The sequence below is a fragment of the Panthera onca genome, chromosome B2 (assembly GCF_046562875.1).
Source record: "Panthera onca isolate mPanOnc1 chromosome B2, mPanOnc1 haplotype 2, whole genome shotgun sequence".
NCBI classification, from domain to species: Eukaryota; Metazoa; Chordata; class Mammalia; order Carnivora; family Felidae; genus Panthera; species Panthera onca.
This window is the reverse complement of record NC_138343.1, coordinates 136,474,392-136,494,764: the sequence shown is the minus strand read 5'-3', so window position 1 is coordinate 136,494,764 and position 20,373 is coordinate 136,474,392. Positions and strand designations below refer to the sequence as shown.

At 40.3% G+C, this 20,373-nt stretch overlaps 1 protein-coding gene across 18 annotated transcripts in view; it reads left to right on the top strand.

Annotated features, from left to right (window-relative positions):
* Positions 1-20,373, top strand: part of SYNE1 (spectrin repeat containing nuclear envelope protein 1) — a 470,951-nt gene that overhangs the window by 216,651 nt on the left and 233,927 nt on the right. For all 18 annotated transcript variants that reach the window (XM_078447468.2, XM_078447476.2, XM_078447472.2 and 15 more), the window contains 9 exons: positions 2,972-3,073; positions 5,393-5,596; positions 6,625-6,832; positions 7,660-7,772; positions 10,407-10,612; positions 11,511-11,666; positions 15,041-15,332; positions 16,569-16,741; positions 19,055-19,364. In XM_078447468.2, the coding sequence (XP_078303594.2) occupies positions 2,972-3,073; positions 5,393-5,596; positions 6,625-6,832; positions 7,660-7,772; positions 10,407-10,612; positions 11,511-11,666; positions 15,041-15,332; positions 16,569-16,741; positions 19,055-19,364 (1,764 nt within the window). The remainder of the gene's footprint in view (positions 1-2,971; positions 3,074-5,392; positions 5,597-6,624; positions 6,833-7,659; positions 7,773-10,406; positions 10,613-11,510; positions 11,667-15,040; positions 15,333-16,568; positions 16,742-19,054; positions 19,365-20,373) is intronic.

Genomic DNA, 20,373 nt, shown 5'->3' with positions numbered 1-20,373 from the left:
GACCAGAATACAAGAAAAATGTGTCCTTTTTTAAAAGTTCGTTCTTTCTTTCAGAGACGCATATGAATGTTACAAAAGTCGTAACTATCTTTTGCTATTTACTAGAGACTTGAATAGGCAATGGATAAGACTGTTTTTTCTTTTTTTTATTACTTCTTAGTTGGGCCTCTAAACTTAAAATATTGGTAGAAAAGTAAAAGCCCATAAAATCTATGTTTTTTCCCATTTTTCCATTCATTTCAGACTATGGCACCTTCCTACTGGAAAACCAAATTGAAGGCGTTTGTAATTTAGTCGTATTTAGATTTTTTTTTCATTCAAACAAGATGTTTACTGAGTACTTACCATGTGCTGAACACTTAGCGTAGATGCTGGGTTCTTCTACTTCCCCTCTAGAAACAGAAGAAAACTGGAGACGGGAGTGTGACAGGCTTCCCCAGAAAGTGGCCTTTTAAAAAGCTCTAGTCACCATTTTATTTTAAACTTTTTATTTCCATTCTTGCATTCATTTACTTCTTCACTCATCAAGTTCTTTTTTTTTTTTTCTTAATGTTTATTTTTGAGAGAGAGAGACAGACTACAAGCAGGGGAGGGGCAGAGAGAGAGAGAGGGAGTTACAGAATCCAAAGCAGGCTCCAGGCTCCGAGCTGCCAGCACACAGCCCGACGCGGGGCTCGAACTCACAAATTGCAAGATCATGACCTGAGCCGAAGTCTGATGCTCAACTGGCGGAGCCACCCAGGTGTCCCCAGATTCTTAACAAGCATGTCAGGCACTCTTTTAGGCACTGAGAATAAACAGTAAAACAGACAAAGCCCCTATCCTCATGGCATTTACATTATTTACATAACAGTATGTATGTGAAATGTGCAGTAGTAATTAGGCAGAGATGAACAATGAAGCAAAGTCAGAGGAAATAGTGACAAAAGATAACTTGTTTCATAAAGCATATAGCCAACTCCTCCCCATGAGGGCAGACTGGTATTCACCATTGCATGCCTGGGTGTTGGTACTGTGCCTGGCACACAGATGGAACATGACAGATAGATGATGAATGACTGCAGTCTGAAAAAACGTAGGTGAATCAACTGTATATCTAGGCTATCTAGCCTTGACGCAGAGAGCTTTCTGGAGAGTTTTAAATCAAACACCTATTTCTAAGGGCAAACAGAAGTAGAGGAAATTAGCCCAACTTCAAGGGCAGTCAGGAGAGGGATACTACAGTCTCTTAAGATGTTATCTTTGACGTTAAATGAACATTACGGCTCAAACAGTAGTGTATGCCTGAAGAGGGCTTGTACCAGCTCTTAAAAAAATTATGAAAATTTAAAGAACTTCGCAGGCCAGGGTTAAACATAACCATCACTGAAAATTAAATTGTAGATAAATTTATAGTTAATAGAATATATATTAAATTTATTATATAAATTTATAAATATATAATTATATATTTATATATATAATATATTTATATTATATATAAAAATACAAATATATATACATTTATATATTTATATATATATTTATTTTTATATATTATAATATATAAATACATATATATATGGATCCCTGTTTTATATATTATATATTTTATATATTATAATTATATTATATTTTTATAATTATATATTATATTTTATTATAATGTATATATTATATTTATTATATTATATTTTTATAATTATATATTATATATTATTATATATTATATTTATTATATTATATTATATTTTTATAATTATATATTATATATTATAATATATAAATATACATATATGGATCCCTGTTATACCTGCTTGGGGGACATGTGGTAGGATGGTGTACTGTGGGGCAATGCTTCCAACCCCACGTGCGGTGACATCGTGTTGTAGCTCAAAATGGGGGTGAATTTTGCAAGTCGGGGTCTTCTTCTTTTGGAGAGCCAATTATGTAACTGGCACACAGTACATCCTACTACTGACCTCCGGGATCCAGGAAGCCAGCGGACATCAGCCCCACGTTCAGCGTGTCCGGCTTCAGTCACTCACAGAAGTGGGTTTTTGTCATTGGCTGTGTGGTATGGCAACGAATAAAATCAGTCAAGTGGGCTCAGCCCAGTGCCTCATAGTGAGTTGCTGCTGCAATTCAGGAGAGAAAGTGAGTAAGTGACTAGGTGTGATCTTTTAATTGTTCAGCCTGCTCCTGGAGGAAGCCAGTGGGCCTGACAATTAGTTCATCATGTCTTACTGGGTAAGCAGATTGCTTTCTGGGTGATTACTTTCTGGACTGAAAGTTTGTTAGTGTCCACCGAACACCAAAACATCATATTTAAGTTGAGAGGGGTCCTTTATCAAAAGTTCCTTTGTGGCTCCAAATAAATAGTTACGTTTACAAGCATCTAATTTGTTCAGTAATGATTCTTGACCCATTTTTTTTCTTTTTTTGTGTGTGTTAGTGTGGGTGCAAATAAATTAAAAATAAAAAGGCAAAATATAAAAAAAGGCTTTTATTTAAAAACATTTTAAAATTTTATTCGAATGTTTCTTATGTATTACATATAGTTCACGGTTAATTAGGCACTCCCAATGTGTATGTGCTTTGAGATCCTTCCTCAAAGGAATTTCTCTGCCGTGGTAGCCAGTGATATTAATGCTAATGAATAAATGACAGTTATTGAAAATCCCCAGTGACTCAAGACTTTTTAGTTAGTGTTTAATTTTTTCCAGGAGCTTTTTTTTTTTCTAGTAAAAGGGGATGGGGAGAAAGTTCTGCATATTCCCTCACACTGGAAGTGAAAGTTAATGATGGCATTTTTCCACATTCGTAAATAATGATAGACTCAGAAAATGAAACAGAGATTTTTTTTTTTTTAACCCTGGCTTGAAGTCAGGACATCATGTCAGAGTTAACTCTTGAAATTATTAAATGCTGAATGTAATATGTCAATGTTTGGACGAGTTATGCTTTTCGTCTTTGTCTTTTATTTTGGCAGTCTGAAGTTAAAAACAAAGCGTTGAGATTGGAAGAACTTCACTGCAAAGTTAATGATCTTAAAGAATTAACTAAAAATCCAGAAACACCACCAGACCTTCAGGTAAGTATTCAGTCAGGTTTGTAATAACTACCATATACTAGACTCAACCTCAAATATAATCTCTAATATAATCGATATGTAATACAGTAACAATAAATTTTATATGTCATATATATACAATATATATATTCTCATTATTATCATCATAATTCCAAGAAAACACACGGCTCTTACCATATATGGGGGTTAAAACATTAACATCTTTAGAATTCCTTGTGCTAGTATTAATAACACATTTCTGATATACATATTATATTTGTGTTGGAAGTGATTAGCACCCTTTTCCTTACTAAATTTTAGGAGTAGTATCATCCAGCTTGCCTCATGGACCATTTTACGTCTGGACAGGAGCAGAAACCACATTTATGAATGTGGATATTCTTCTAATTCAGTTACCCAGTCGCTGGGTTAGGAGACATTGCCATCGCAAACCTCATCTCAGGGCTCCGCGTTCGGCACAGATCCACAGGGAGCACGAGGCAGGCCGGGGTTGACCAGGAAGTCTGAGCTACTTCAGTGAGGGAGCTGTAGGAACAAGTAGCATGGGGGGGGGGGGGTCTCTCTTGGCAGCCAGCACCACAGGCTCCAGGCTAAGTGTTCCGCCGCCTTACTTTAACCTATGCATTTGTTTCTGCCCTCAGGGATTTCCTCTACATTTTCCTCCTTCCTGTTGTGCCTTTGTCCTTTACTTACTGCCTCTTGCTAACCCGTCTGTCATGCTTGACTATACTTACGCTCTGACCTGAGACTGCGTGTCCATCACTTAGCATCACGGGTGGATGATCTACATGTACCAGAATGTTAGAAGTGTCACCTGAGGCAACAAGAGGGAAAGGGTGCTAATAGAAAAGTGAAAAGGAGTGCTTATGCATGTTGCCTGGGTCAAGGATATAAATGGGCCTCAGGTGGACTTTTGCAGAGTTAAGATGGAGGGCAGGGCCTTGGGAGAGAGCTACCGTTGTCCTCTGCTTTCTCACCATCACCCCCCCCCATCTCAAGGAAGAGGGATCGGGACACCTGTTCCTTACCTTAAAATAAAGGGAAGAGTTTCAGTGGTGTCATCTAGAGAGCATGACATGTGCCCCTGCAGTTGGTGGATGTCGGGTCTACTATCTCATTCCTCCGAGAGACCTTAAGGGTGAGAGAGAGGCTAGCCAACTGCTGATGTGTTTGCCCAAGGAGAAGTGATTATTTTGAGTGGCCTGCATCTCAGAATCATCTGTTGTGTGAATGCCAGAGTGTGACCTCTGGCCCAGAAGTGAGTTATCAGAGGAAAGGAAAGGACAAAGCATCAGTGCTTGCGTATCTCAGGTTATCTGGGAAGGCTTTCTAGGGAGGAACAGGCCTCAGCAGCAAGGTAAAGAGATGCCCGCAGGCTGTGGAAGGAGAAAGAGCCAGAGAAGAGTGCATTGCTTGTATGAGGCAATGTCAGTGGGAGGTCCCAGCACTGAGGGGAGTCTCAGAAAACCCCACAGAGGAAGGCCTGTGACAGGAGAGAATGCTAAATGTCACCTGGCCTAGGAGCACAGATGCCAGCTCACAATAGTTGTCAAAACTTTCAGAGCCCTTCCCCCACCTCCTGCTTGCCTGCACCTGCAGGGTCAGAAGCTATAGAAAATGGGGTAATAGAAGAAGACACCTTTCTTCAGATGGGCTTCCTATTTGTAGCAGATCTAGGGTAGGGAAAGGATAAAAGCTCTAACTTCAAGTTCAATTTGGATTATGAAATGGGCCTAGATGTTTTCATTGTGGAATTGAAAGCATTTTGCAATTTATCATGATTAGAAGTCCTTTTATGATCTGTATGTAGGACCAGAGGAGTCAGGGGCCCTCCTGAAATAAGTCCTTCAGGAGAAGAGAACTAGCTTCACTGAATGCTTTCAAGTGGGAGACAAAACCAAAATTGCTTTATGATAAAATTCTGAAGTGGTGTTTGTTCAGAGTCGTGGTTACATCAGGACATACACGTGTGAGTGTTTCTGGAGAAGAATTCAGAACCGGGTTTTAGTCACAAACTTGGTAACCCTGTGTAGGTTTAGCTCCGCTTTTGAAACGTGACCTTCCGTTTTCCTTGGGCCCTCTGTCAAAACTGCCCCTTTAACATCCACTGTCAACCGTAAATCTGTACTGTTTCCATTTTCCCATCACTTAACATGTTTGACCCCTTGCACCCACTGGTTTTCCTTCTTAGAAAAGTTGAATTAGCCTCCATGGTTAGGTTGATGTGTTTTTGACAGTTAAGCTGCACACGAACAGAATTGCTACCGAATGAGTGTCCTGGTCGCCACAGATTTTAATGAAATCCTACTTTCTGTTTAGTTTATAGAAGCAGACTTACGGCAGAAACTGGAGCATGCCAAAGAAATTACCGAAGAAGCAAAAGGAACCTTGAAAGAGTTCACCACTCAGAGTACACAGGTGGAGAAATTTATCAATGATATAACAAGCTGGCTCACAAGAGTAGAAGAAGCGTTGATGAACTGTGCTCAGACGGAGACATGGGAAGGACTGAAAAAAGTAAAGGTAGGTAATAACCTATCATGAAGCATTTATACTTCCAATGGTCATATTGGTTCTCCTATTTTGTGGTGACTGGAATAAAAATAAAGACTCTGCTCTCAATTACCTATATTAACAGCAGGCCGACTAACTCACTGGATACAGCAAAGTAAGTTAACAGGTAGAGAAATGAATGCAGGTAGTAGGAAATTGAAGATAAATAATCTAAAAGCAGAAAGCATGCTTTACTTACTGTAGGGCCTGCTCATAAGCTATGCTTGCCAATGTGTTTCTTTAGTAAAAGAGTAGCACCTGTAGAAGACCTGTTCAAATTTCCATGAATTTTTCAAATTTGAATGCAGAGTAGGTTTTCATTACTTAATTATTTTTGTTGGTCAGTATGACTGCTTTTATCTAGAGAAGGATATATTAAAAAAAAAAAAAACAACAAAAACAAAAAACCAACAGTCGAGAGAACATTCTACTCCCATGTCATCTGTCCATAGAGATAATATTACTGATCAACTGTCTGTAAAGCTTGTGAGTTGAGTTGACTGTTTCACATATGTGATCTGTTCTCTTTAATGTATTTTCTTACTGTACTTAAGACTAAAGAGATGTATTTTAAAATTAACTACTGGTACTTTTCGTGTGGCCTGTGAGCCTAAAACAAAGCCCTAGTAGTCCCCTGAAGAATGTGAACTTAGGGGGTGACTCCATTAATAGTTTCTAACCAACTGACTAAACCCAAGATCATGGTCTGGAATCCCTAAGAACCTAATTCAATTTGCTTGGAATCCTAGACCATAATCCAAATGCTACTACCTCTCAACCGCTGTTTGTACTTGTTCCCAAAGAGAACTGGGCAAAATTCTGAAAGAGTCAACACAGATCTATTACAAATACTGAAAAAAAAAATCCCACAAAAATGCGTACGTTACTGAGTGTATTTCAACAGCATCAGTTTCCCAAAAAAAGTACCGTAGTGGGATAGATGGAATATTTCCCTTGAATGTGATGAATATCCTTCATGGCATTTGTTTATCCTGTAGGAAATACAAAAGGAACTTCAAAGTCAGCAAAGCAACATCAGCTCCACCCAAGAAAATCTCAATAGCTTGTGCCGCAAGTACCATTCCATTGAGCTGGAGAGCTTGGGCAGTGCTATGACTGGGCTGATAAAGAACCACGAAGCTGTGAGCCAGTTGTGCTCCAAAACACAGGCCAGCCTTCAGGATTTTCTGGAGAAGCACTTCAATGGTGAGCTCTGACAAGCCTTTGCATGAGTAGTTTGTTTATAAGAAAGAATCCAAACCAAATGCTGCCTAGAAACTGCCAGCAATAGTTGGAAAAAGCTTTCCAGCAGAATATCATTTTAAATTCATTTGTATGTCCAGATTTGAGCACTGAAAGTGTTGTGCTTGGGCTGTAGCCATAATTCTTCCTCTTTCTCCTCAAGAAAGTAGGGATCCACCATTTTCAGGATTCTGAAATTCATCTGGATTTTCTACATATAGCTCATTTCGGTGGAAAATTACTTCCACTGCTATGATGAAGTAACACAGTAAACTTGGATATTGGGCCATGAAACAGTGGTGGCCATGTAATTCGGGAAATTGCCGGTCAGAGGTCCCTGACTCGACTTCCCACCCAGCTGGGAAAGTGCAATTTGCACTTATGAAGATGTGAAATGGCTCTAACTCAGCTGGGTGGAGAGAGGACACGGTTCCTTCCTTTGCCATAAAAATGGCTTCAACACCCCTAGAGCCTTTGTCCCTTTGCTCTCTTACATATTCAGACAATTATTTATCTTCCTTTACCAAAAGAAAGACACAATGGGAAATCGGATATCTTAGGAATACAAATTTCTTTTCTGTCTTTTCTCTGAGGCAATTTCTCGATTCTGCCATGAACAGTCATAGTTATGGAACATGCTATCGTATATTCTACATGATTATTATTTTCTTTCTGGAATATTCTGTAAGGCAAGATGCAATGAGCTGAAGGCCAGCATTAATTCATTATGGTAATCCACGAAGCTCATTCAGTGTTTTGGATGTATTTCTCATTTTCATTACTTTCAAAAGAGTCTATGCAGGAATTCCAAGAGTGGTTTTCTGGAATAAAGGCAGCGGCGAAAAAATCATCGGATAGAACTGGCGATAGCAAGGTTCTAGAGGCAAAGCTCCATGATCTCCAGGTATGAAAGCCTTTTTCTTCTTCTCTAAACTGTACTCACATGCCTTCAGGTCAGACCCAAATCATCTCTTTCCCCAGATCTTCTGAACGTTTCTTCTTCTTTAACAGAATTAGATTTCTTGAGTCATAAAGAGATAGACAATATGAAAAGTTGAGAAAATAAATCAGAGCTACAGAATTTTTGATCCCATTTTTCTCTCTTTTAGCCTATTGACTATTCTTTGGAATTCATTCAAAACTAAACCTAGTTTTAATTTTTATAGCAGTAAAAATATAAGTAATTGTATCTATACCATATCACTATGTGGAGGAGTTTATTTATTTATTTTTAAGTTTATTTTTGAGAGAGAGAGAGAGAGAACGCACACATGAGCATGAGCAGGTGAGGGGCAGAGAGAGAGAGAGAGAGAGAGAGAGAGAGAGAGCATCCCAAGCAGGCTCTGCACTGTCAGCATGAAACCCGGCATGGGGCTCGAACCAACTGTGAGATCATGACCTGAGCTGAAAGAAACAGTCAGACGCTTAACTGACTGAGCCACTCAGGCACCCCTATTGTGGAGGAGTTTTAAAATGAAGACATGGTTTGTGTTTTTCAGTAACCTACAGTCTAAATTTTGATCTAGGACAAACTAAAAGCAATAGGTATTACAGGTTTTACAGGTTTTACTGACTACGAAAAATATATGAATTCAAGAAGGAGAAAGCCATTGTGTGGTAGAGTTCAGAAGTGACTGACTCAAATTGAGTTTTCGACAAGTTTTTTAAATGGCTGATATGAGCAAAGCAAGTATCAGTTAAGCAAGTATCAGTTAAGTATCATTTAAAAATATATTTTTTGGTGGGAGGGACACCTGAGTGGCTCTGTCAGTGAAGCATCTGACTTCGGCTTAGGTCATGATTTCATGGTTTGTGGGTTCGAGCCCCGCGTCGGGCTCTGTGCTGACAGCTTGGAGCCTGGAGCCTGCTTCAGATTCTGTGTCTCCCACTCTATGCCATTCTAGCGCTCATGCTCTGCTCTTTCTCTCTCTCTCTCTCAAAAATATATAGACATAAATTTTTTTAAATTAAAAACAATATTTTTTAAATTGAGGAACATGAGAATTTTGTGGCCTCATTGGCCACAAATGAGGTGAGGACAGTTACGTAGATAACTTATGAGAAGTCATAGTAGGAAGATCATTATAATAAAGGAAGTTGGCTTTCCAGGAGGCGTGGTAAATTTAAATGTGGAATTGTCTCCTTTAAGCTTGAGATGCAGTGGAACACCACAAAGAAACGTCTGAGTGGCCATCGCAAATGCCACCCGGGAGCACGGGGGAGAAGCAGGGCTGGCTCAGCATTTCTGCTGTGTTCTTCTGCTCTGCTGAAGCCACGCTCATGCATATGATCTCTCAAGCGGAGGTGCATACCAAGAAGAGAGGGGACCCGCAGGGAGGACTTTGTGTGCAGATCAGAAGAGGGGGAGGGGTGCAGGCAGCCTACCAGTTAGAGGACATCACACTATAACACGTGAAGAAGTACAGCCTGGGCTGGGCCGGGACAATGAGAACGCGGAGAGGCTGAGAGCAAGACCTTGATGAGAACGGCCTCCTTTACAGCGTGGTATTGTCCACAGTTTAGTCCTCAGTGGTTCCAGTGGCTGGCTGGCATCATCCTCGATTATGAGCCTTCATTCTATCTAGTTGTACATTCTCACTCCGACCTTATTTTTTTTTTTAATATGAAATTTCTTGTCAAATTGGTTTCCATACAACACCCAGTGCTCATCTCAACAGGTGCCTTCCTCAATGCCCACCACCCACTTTCCCCTCTTCACCGCCCCCCCCCCCCATCAACCCTCAGTTTATTCTCAGTTTTTAAGAGTCTCTTATGGTTTGGCTCCCTCCCTCTCTCACTTTTTTTTTCCCTTCCCCTCCCCCGTGGTCTTCTGTTAAGTTTCTCAGGATTCCCATAAGAGTGGAAACATATGGTATCTGTCTTTCTCTGTGTGACTTATTTCACTTAGCATCACACTCTCCAGTTCCATCCATGTGGCTACAAAAGGCCATATTTCATTCTTTCTCATTGCCAAGTAGTATTCCATTGTGTGTATAAACCACAATTCCTTTATCCATTCATCAGTTGATGGACATTTAGGCTCTTTCCATAGTTTGGCTATTGTTGAAAGTGCTGCTATAAACATTGGGGTACAAGTGCCCCTATGCATCAGCACTCCTGTATCCCTTGGGTAAATTCCTAGCAGTCCTGTTGCTGGGTCATAGGGTAAATCTATTTTTAATTTTTTGAGGAACCTCCACACTGTTTTCCGGAGCAGCTGCACCAGTTTGCATTCCCACCAACAGTGCAAGAGGGTTCCCATTTCTCCACATCCTCTCCAGCATCTATAGTCTCCTGATTTGTTCATTTTCGCCACTCTGACTGGCGTGAGGTGATATCTCAGTGTGGTTTTGATTTGTATTTCCCTGATAAAGATCTCACTCCAGCCTTATTAAAGACTTTCTGACTCTGGGTTCTGGGTTCTGTTTTTCTTCTCTTGCTCTGCTATCTGAACTAAGAATTGCAGTCAATGCTCCCATGCTTGAGGGTCTCTGAATAATAGCAAAATATATTGTATTACCTTTATTTCTTGAAACAGAACATTTTGGACTCAATCAGTGATGGGCAGAGCAAGCTTGATGCTGTGACTCAAGAAGGACAAACTTTGTACGCACATTTGTCTAAACAAATTGTCAGTAGCATTCAGGAGCAAGTTACAAAGGCTAATGAAGAATTTCAAGCATTTCTGAAACAATGCCTTAAAGACAAGCAGGCTCTTCAAGACTGTGCTTTAGAACTTGGGAGGTAGGTTGTTTTGATAAGTGTGTATTTCATCACACACAGAATATGTTTTCAAAGACTTTGAGAAACCTTAAATACAGGTTCACACTAGAACAGTAATTAATTGCTTGGACTCTGATCGTTTTGTTTGGCTTTATTTTCTATACAGAAAAATTAAGGAATTATGCATAAATGCATGTATTTTTTGTCTATTTGGTTAACTCAAAATATTAGCTTTGGCACCCAGGTTTTAGATTATCCAAGTCTTTTCTTTGTGTCCACCTCTGTTGGGTTGGAGTGACGGCAAAAAACACCTGTCATATTCCTATGAATCAAGATTCCAATCAGGAAGCAATGTTAACAGAGGTGAATATAAAATGAGAAGAAAAAAAAAACTAGGGGGAAAAGGATGTCAGTATCATCAAAATGCCTTTCTAGTCACAGAGTAAATTGCTTCACTCTTGCCAGGTTTCTTAGAGAACTTACATTCTTTGCAAAAGTTAGAGCCCTTGTGCTCTTGGATCATATTTAAATCATCATAAGATACACAGAGATAACTTTCCCTTCTTGTCCTAGGGCTTCTACTGCCCTACTCAATCCATTGGAGTCCCAAGTAGTAAGACACAAAGTTAAGTGCATATTGACATAGGAATGTAATCTTGCTAATAATTACCAACTGATTACCAGGAAATCAATTTGACAAGATGGGGTGACTCTGCTTAGATCTCAAGACACGTGTCCACTATTTGTCATTTTGTTACTGAAATAAATGATAATTTGGATGGGCGTGTTGATGAGTTTTCTTCCATACTTGAAAATTCATGAGATTTTAATTACCATCAACATTGTGACCTCAGCTATTTGAATTTATTTATTTTAATGAGTACAGAAGGATTTCTACAAAGAATTTTCTTTTCTGTAGCTTTGAGGATCAGCACAGAAAACTGAACTTATGGATCCACGAAATGGATGAAAGGTTAAGTACGGAAAACTTTGGAGAGAGTAAACAGCACATTCCTGAGAAGAAGAATGAAGTCCATAAAGTTGAAATGTTTCTGGGAGAACTATTGGCTGTGAGGTATGGTGCAGAAATGGAATAGGTCCTTGCTGTACTAACAAGCTGTTACTTCTCTGGTTGGTTGGCTCTTTGCTTTGGTTGTTCATTGGTTGGTTGCTTGGTCAATTGGTTGGTTGGTGATGGTGGTTGTATCTGTTTCTATCCCTAAATGTCTAGGAGACAGATGATTGTGTGGTGTTCTCTATGGCAAAGTGGTATTCTGGAGAGGGCACAGGGATAGAGGTGAGGGGCTATCTGCATCCTAGGTCCACCTCCTTTTGCTCAATAAATTGGACGGGCCACTCACTTCCTGTATTTCTTGATTTTGCCTTTCAGCATTTTGCTGCTAGTAGTACCATACTTTATTTTTAGAGGTTATGATAAGGATAGCAGGTCATAATAAAGGGTACTCTTCATTTATAAAAATAATGCTATAGACCCCAGTTTCCATACATTCTTCACATACTTGAGCAGCCAGTTTTATTTCCAATCCATACCCATCCTCGTAACATTCTTAGTAATGCAAAAGCTATGGCCATTAAGTCTGACTGTCCTGGAGGTCCCTCTTCTCCATTGCGGTATTTGTCTCTCCGTCGTCTTTTGGCTGAGCAAACATTTCTGGCTCCTTTCCCAGGCAAAGTTCTCTGGCCTGTGCTTTTGACTTCACCAGCTTCAGGGCTTTGCTCACTGAATTCACGATCCACCCTGGCATGTTCAGTTGCTTTGTTGGTAATTGGAGTGCAGGTTGACCCCAAGGTTCTTTTTTTTTTCCTTTTTTAAAATTTAATTTGTGTTTTTAATTTACATCCAAATTAGTTAGCATATAGTGCAACAGTGATTTTAGGAGTAGATTCCTTAACGCCCCTTTCCCATTTAGCCCATCCCCCCCTCCCACAACCCCTCCAGCAACCCTCTGTTTGTTCTCCATATTTAAGAGTCTTTTATGTTTTGTCCCCCTCCCTGTTTTTATATCACTTCCTTTCCTTTATGTTCATCTGTTTTGTCCCTTAAAACCCTCGTACGAGTGAAGTCATATGATATTTGTCTTTCTCTGACTAATTTCGCTTAGCATAATACCCTCTAGTTCTATCCACGTAGTTGCAAATGGTTGACTCAAACCTCTTAACTATCCTCTTAATGAGCAGATGTACTCATCTGTGAAGCAGCAGAGGCTAACATCCAGCCTGCTTAATCAGACAAATCAGCAACAGTGATCAATTCAGTAAAAAATGTCTAATTCCAATCATATTCATTCCTTCTTTCTGCTGAGTCTTCTTTTTGGTCAAACTTGCCTAAAAAACAAACATGCAAACAAATACACAGACATAACCCATAGTGACAGCTGCTATTGGTGTGCTAGTTTGATGACTATTATAAAATTTTCCTGGAATGCTTTGGTCCCTGTGAGCCCTTTGGTCTCTGTGAGCCCTTACCACGGAGTAAATTCTTCATTGAATCTATACACACCAACCCCCAATAGTGAGTTCCTCAAGGTCAGGGACCTTTAGGTCGTTATCATTGTTATAGTCCCAATGGCTGGTATAGTACCAGAAAAAAAAAAGAAAATATTTGCTGATTTAATAGAAGAACAGTATCATTCTAACTATATGGCTTTCTGAAAATTACACTGCACTTTGCTTTTTATTTATTTTTTTTTTAATTTTTTTAACGTTATTATTTTATTTTTGAGACAAAGAGAGACAGCATGAACAGGGGAGGGTCAGCGAGAGGGAGACGCAGAATCTGAAACAGGCTCCAAGCTGTCAGCACAGAGCCCGACGCGGGGCTCGAACTCACAGACCGCAAGATCGTGACCTGAGCCAAAGTCGGCCGCTCAACCGACTGAGCCACCCAGGCGCCCCTTTATTTGCTTTTTAAATCTTGACTCCTGTCTAGATACAATGTAACATGACCACACCTACTTCTCTCTTTCTTCCAAACTGTTAAAATGACTTTACATATTCTTCTTGAGCTGGTATTCTCTGGTGTTCCAGGACCAGAGGCTAAGAATCCTTAAGTGTGTTTGCCCCCAGGCTCTTTGTAACTGGCTACTTCTCTGGATAATCCTAATCCTAATGTAGTCTGCTGCCCGCCCCCCCCCCCCCCCCCCCCCCCGCCGCCCCCAGGTTCTCCAGCTGGGTCACCTGACTTCTCCCTTGCTGGCCACTTGACCCTCCCCATCCTCTGGATTGTTTTCATCATAATATTACACTCAACTATCTGGAGGGGATGCCTTTTTTTTTCAAAGTGCCCCAGATTTGAGATTTATTGAACTTCTATCATCCATTAAGGAATTCTTGTAGCAACAAGTGATATCCGTCGTCTTGAATTATTTAACTCACTTTGTTGCTTAAGCCAACTTCTTGTCTTACCGGATTATAAGAAATGTAATTTAGAGTAGATATAATGTTGTATAAATCATATATCACAGAGGTCCACAGGATGCTCAGAAAAAAAAAATGACAGACCTTGTAGGAGATAAAGTTTGTATTCTTTTCTCAGTACTCACAAGAGTTTGTGTTCACACATCTGCACTCTCCCTTTTGGTATCCTGGAAAATTTTTGATAGACATACTGATCAGAATTCAGAACTCTGTAGAACAAGGTAAAGCCCACCCTCCCACTAAGACTACACTTTCCCTTGATATAATTAACATAAATCCAAACTGAGATGAGCCAAGTACCCAGGATACAACAAGAAAACCCATCAGCGCTCATATAATGGCCTTTTGAAAGAAACTGGTTTTTTGCACGTTATCTTTTGCACTGGGTCCTGGGGATATGGGATGAATGCAATAACCCTGGCTTCTGCAGGGTGAAAGCCTGAGGACTGAGACGGACAGGGTGCATGAGGTCATAGAACGGGACAGAAACAGAATGGATATGGAGGAGGAGCCCTGTACTCTCCTCCCTCCCTGGGGTCAGTGTGATACTGCCTGTGGAGGTGATGCCTGTGCTGGCATTTGAAAGGCCAACTAGGAAGGAAGCAGAGGAGAGTAGAAGGGTTTTCACAAAGGAGGAATCCTCGTGTATGCACCAAAAAGCAGAGGGTCTGGGGACAACTCAGGAGTAGAGCATGAAGTCAGAACAGAGAAATGTTAGCGATGAGGCTGGAAAGGCAGTCCTGGGCCATTTTCTGATGTGAATTCCTTAAAATATAGGGCGGGATCTATGCACAGCATAGATGGATTGAAATCCCCGGATGTATATTGAGTGCATTCAGAGAAATCATAGGGGATGCAGGTAGCCAGCCCTGTGAAGGTCCCCAGCATCTTCGTTTTCTTTAAAGGCATGTTAGCCGTGAGCTCTTGTCTGGCTACTTCTCCAGGATTGACTATCTGTTGCACTCCCGGATGTCAGAATTCAACTTTTTTTTTTTTTTCTGTTTTCTTTAGAGAGTCTCTGGATAAGCTTTCCCAGAGAGGGCAGCTTCTCAGCGAAGAGGGCCACGGGGCTGGAAAAGAAGGACGCCTGTGCTCCCAGCTCCTCACCAACTACCAGAGCTTACTCAGAACAACCAAAGAGAAACTCCGGAACTGCCAGCTGGCCCTGCAGGAGCACGAAGCCCTGGAGGAAGCTGTGCAGAGTATGTGGTCCTGGGTGAAGGACATTCAAGACAGACTGGCCTGTGCGGAGAGCACCGTTGGAAGCAAAGACACCTTGGAAAAGCGGCTGTTACAAATACAGGTAAGCGGAGAAGAGCTGCCAGACACGGACAACTTCTAAAGACCAATTTGCTTAGATTCACAAATATCTGAGCTGGGTCCTAATTGTTCCGTGAGCCTCTTAGTGAAGATCATGTGGGCAAAACAGAGAAATTGGAGAAAGGGATACGGAGGGACCACGCTTCCCCTTCAATAGCTTCAAAATAATTTTTAATTTCATTTAGTAAGTATTCAGCAGATGTTATGGGATACTGATTCTACTCCAAGCACTATGCAAGTCACTGGGGAAATGGAGACAAAGATTGGTGCTTCCTTTCCAGTTCACAGTCTAGTGGGAGAGACTAACCTGTAAATAGTTACCTGCAATAGCCCATGGAGACAGGGGCCATGACCAAAGCAAACAAGTGTGTCCCCCAACCCAGCCTGCAGTCAAATGAAGGGGACCTTGAAAGATGGGAGTTAGCCAGGCAGTGATGGGAGGGGTCTGTTAGGTTTCTGACAAGTGTGTCTTCATTTTTAAAATAATTTTTTACTTTGAAACTAACATTCAGTAAATGTACGCTTCTAGGTTAGTGGTCCAGAGTTTTCCAAGAATTGAAATTGGAGTTAATCCTTGACTCCAAGACTCCTGATATCTGATGTTTAAATAATTAAATATCTGGGGCGCCTGGGTGGCTCAGTGGGTTGAGCGTCCGACTTTGGATCAGGTCGTGATCTTGCGGTTCATGAGTTTGAGCCCCGCGTCGGGCTCTGTGCTGACAGCTCAGAGCCTGGAGCCTGCTTCCAATTTTTCCCTCTCTCTCTCTGCCCCCTCCCCCCACTCGTGCTCTGTCTGTCTCTGTCTCAAAAATAAATAAACATGAAAAAAAATTAAATAAAGCATCATTTTGCACTAGGGTCCAGGGTTTCTTGTTGTGTTTTCATTTTAAAGTGAGTAAGGTTTCTCATGGGAAACATAACTGTTTTTAAAAATATGAGAAGGTAGGGGCGCCTGGGTGGCTCAGTCGGTTAAGCATCCGACTTCAGCTCAGGTCATGATCTCACGGTCCGTGAGTTTGAGCCCCGCGTCCGGCTCTGTGCTGACAGCTCGGAGCCTGGAGCCTGTTTCAGATTCTGTGTCTCCCTCTCTCTCTGCCCCTCCCCCATTCATGCTCTGTCTCTCTCTGTCTCAAAAATAAATAAAAACGTTAAAAAAATTTTTTTAAATATGAGAAGGTTCTAATATTCCTACTGACAGGAATTCACTGTTCCTTCATAGGACATTCTCCTGATGAAAGGGGAAGGAGAAGTTAAGTTGAATATGGCCATTGGCAAAGGGGAACAGGCCTTGAGAAGTAGCAACAAACAAGGTCAAAAGGTGATCCAGACTCAGCTACAGAACCTTAAAGATGTGTGGGCTGATATCATGAGCTCCTCCCTCCGTGCTCAGAGGTACAGAGCCTATTTTTAGTGTTTATTTTCCTAAATAAAACCTTGTGGCTTAGTAAATGATGGAACAATGCTGAGAGTATCCTGTGGTAGAGTTACCAAGCATATTATTTTAGCTAGTTATATGCATACTTCTCTTTGCCTAGATTATACTTTCTGTAATGACAAAGACAATTTTGTTTGTTTGCTTGTTTTGTGCATGTGTGCGTGTGTGTGTGTGTGTGTGTGTGTGTAATATTTACATCTCCCATAATATCTCTCATGGAATCTTGCACACAACGTGGGCTCAGTAAGATCCCTCCTTTCAATTCATCAAAGCAAGGGTGTATGGTCTTTAATAACTTTAATAATGTTTCCCTTTTTAGAGGAACATACAGGGAATTAATTTGTTAGCAACTGTTCAGCTTAATGTTTATCTTTTTCTTAATCAGAAGTAATGTCACCCACAATGGGGCTGTGGAAATGTGTGTAGGCTTTTAGATTGTCCCAGTGATGGGCGCATCCCTGGCATTTAGTGACTAAGGCCAGGAGAGCTTATGTCCTGCGGTGCGTGGGGACGTTCTCCCACACCCAAGGATCCTCCCACCTGGGATTCCGTAGAGAAGACAGCAATGGACTAGGACCAAGTAGAGAAGATACTGATTGTTACACCTGGTGTTGTTGCAGTTAAATTTATGAGTGGAGAGTGCCACCTTCCTTTCTTTTCCACGTATCCGCAGATCATCTGGCTGGCTGGTGGGACCAATGACCTTCAGTCAGAATTCTACTAAATTACATTCCAGCGGGCATATTCTGAAAGCTGTATATACTTTTAGGTCATGGGGGAAGTGTGTGCTTAATAATAAATAAATGAATAGCGTAAGAAACAGATGAATAAAAGATTAAAGCTCATCACAAAACAAAACATAACACAACACTGCAGTTATCCACTCCAGTGCAAACGGTGAACCATGGTTATAACTATATTTTAGAGACCTTGTTTTGTTTTGTTTTCTTTAAATACAGAGCATAGGTGGTGACTCCCAAGGCCAGCAGGACTTTGAATCCCAGGAATAACTTATAATGGTCCACAAAGAAAGAAATCAGATCCCCTGGTTCTATTATTCTAGAATGAGGACTGCTGGAGCGTGAACCAAACCTCCCAGTGCTTGGCAATAGGCTGGCTCCATAAAAGGGAATATGAATGTGGGTGAATGTTTTTCGGATGTTGGAATAAAATGTTAAATACAAGAAGCAGATTCAAATCCTTGATTCTGCTTTTTTTCAGTAAGAAATTAAATTTGACAACCGCATATTAAGCAGTAGCAGCGCTCCAATTATCGAGCTAAAATAACGAAAGGAAACAAAGTAGTTTTTGCTCTTTAAGTGCTCAGAGGATAGGGTGGGATGCATTCTAAAACGCTCCGACTCAGATTGTGTTACTAAGACACTGTGGGCTTGTAGGATAAGGCAGGGCCTGGGGGTGCTTCTGGAGAGATGAGATTGATTTGGACTTTCTAGAAAATTCTTTAAGGAAAGGATAGCACTTCAAAGTACCTATGTTGAGGTTTCTGTTGGTGCGAAAGGAGCAATTTGAGGGGATGCTGGAAGTACATTTACCGCAGATAGAACTCCAGGATCATAGGCTTATATGCAAGGGGTGCTTGCAATGGTCACTAAGATGAGTTTAGAGTAGTCTGTAAAGCTAAATAATGGCATTAACAGATTTTTTAAATCTGTTTTTAAAGAATGCCAGTCTGGAGAGCCTTTTATTTGACAGTCTGGAGAGCTATTTACTTGACTATTACTTATATGACTTATATGACTATGTTTCTTATAAATATATTAAGCCCTTTTGTCCTTTACACATTCAACTCAGGAGCACTAAGCACTGTCCATTTTTTAAATGAAAATCAATCTAATAATATTATGTACTTAGAATACCTTAAATTTTGAATTCTAGTCAAGAAATAGTTATCAACTGTTTTTTAATAAGGTAAACTGGGTTCAAGAAAATTAAGAATTGGTATATATTAAACAAAATGTAATTGGTGCCCCAGTACTGATGTTTTAACAACAAAATACATAATTTTGCTTACTTAGGTCCATTAGCATTCGGAAGACAAATCTAGATGCCTGTATGACCGTAACATCTTACTTCAAATTCAACATAGATCTCTTTTCATTTGAGGAAACTATTGTGGGTCAGAGAAGCAGTGTTTTCATCACAGAATAGCCTTCAGTAAAACAGCTTACATGGATGCAATGCCCTCCTACTAAGCTTTCAGTAGGCATGTCAAGATAACTTATTTTTGTGATGTGTGACATTAATTCTAGCACTTTGGAGTCTGTGATTAGCAAATGGAACGACTATCTAGAGTGGAAAAACCAGTTGGAGCAGTGGATGGAATTCGTAGATCAAAAAGTGGAGCATCCCCTACAACCACAGCCAGGTCTGAAGGAGAAGTTTTCCCTCCTGGACCACTTCCAGTCCATCGTGTCCGAGGCAGAAGATCATGCCGGAACCCTGCACCGTCTCGCCTCGAAATCCAGGGAGCTCTACCAGAAGACTGAGGATGAATCTTTCAAGGAAACAGCTCAAGAGGAACTGAAAACACAGTTTAATGATATAATCACTGTTTCCAAGGTTAGTATTTTACATTGGAGAAAAAACTTCAAGGGTTCAGGTAAAGAATATACTCCAGGTTGAATTATAGGGGATCTGGCTGCCCTAAAGCTATTTGTATATTTAGTGAACGGTTATTACATAAAGATCATTACTCGCCTATGGATCCCCGTGAATCCTTCTCTTTCTGCAGTCTTGGGATTATTTTTATTCTTTGTTTTTCACCGTTGTCCACTTGGGATATTAGTCCATTTGTTTTCTTTGTTAAGATTGAGCCTCAAATGTCAGTATTTGCAGTTCTTTTTCTTTTGTTGGCCATTTGTATCTGTTGTATTAAATGCGAGTCTGTTTACCTCCTAGATTTCAGTTGTGTACAACGTATGTTGTGCATTTCTCATTGTAGTATAAACTGCCTTTTCCTATTCTTACTCTCCAGATATAGGCTCCTTTATGTAAAAACAGGCTTGTTTTCAGTTCTCTCTGATGCTTTACTTTCCCCCATGAATTTCTTTTGTGTATTTGTGACAATGTTAAAGAAAATTAGGGAAAGATTTTTTTTTCCTTTCTTCGTTTTCCTTTGGGGAATTCTCTTTGTATTATTAACACTACAATTTTTACCATATGTGTTAGTTTATCTTAATTTTTATTTTGCTAATGGTTTAGCTCTATGACTCTGAGGTGAAAAAGACCTAAATTTGAACTCTGCCTTTGACCCTCTTTTGGATGTGTGACTTTGGGCATGTTACTTAACCTCTGTGACCTTTGTTAAGTGCTCTTTCCTACGATATAGTGATAAGAGTATCTGTATGACAGGAATGTTGACAGGACTAAATGAGCAGATACATTTAAAGTGCTGAGCAGAATACTGTCCACAGTAATTACACTGGAATAAGACTCTAATAACACACTAATAATATACTGTATTGTTGCCTAAATAATAGTTATAATAATTATTAAATGGGTTAGTAGCGAGGGATGTTAGTGAACGTTCATTCCTCATAGATTTTTGTTCTAACCTAAAGTAAACTTA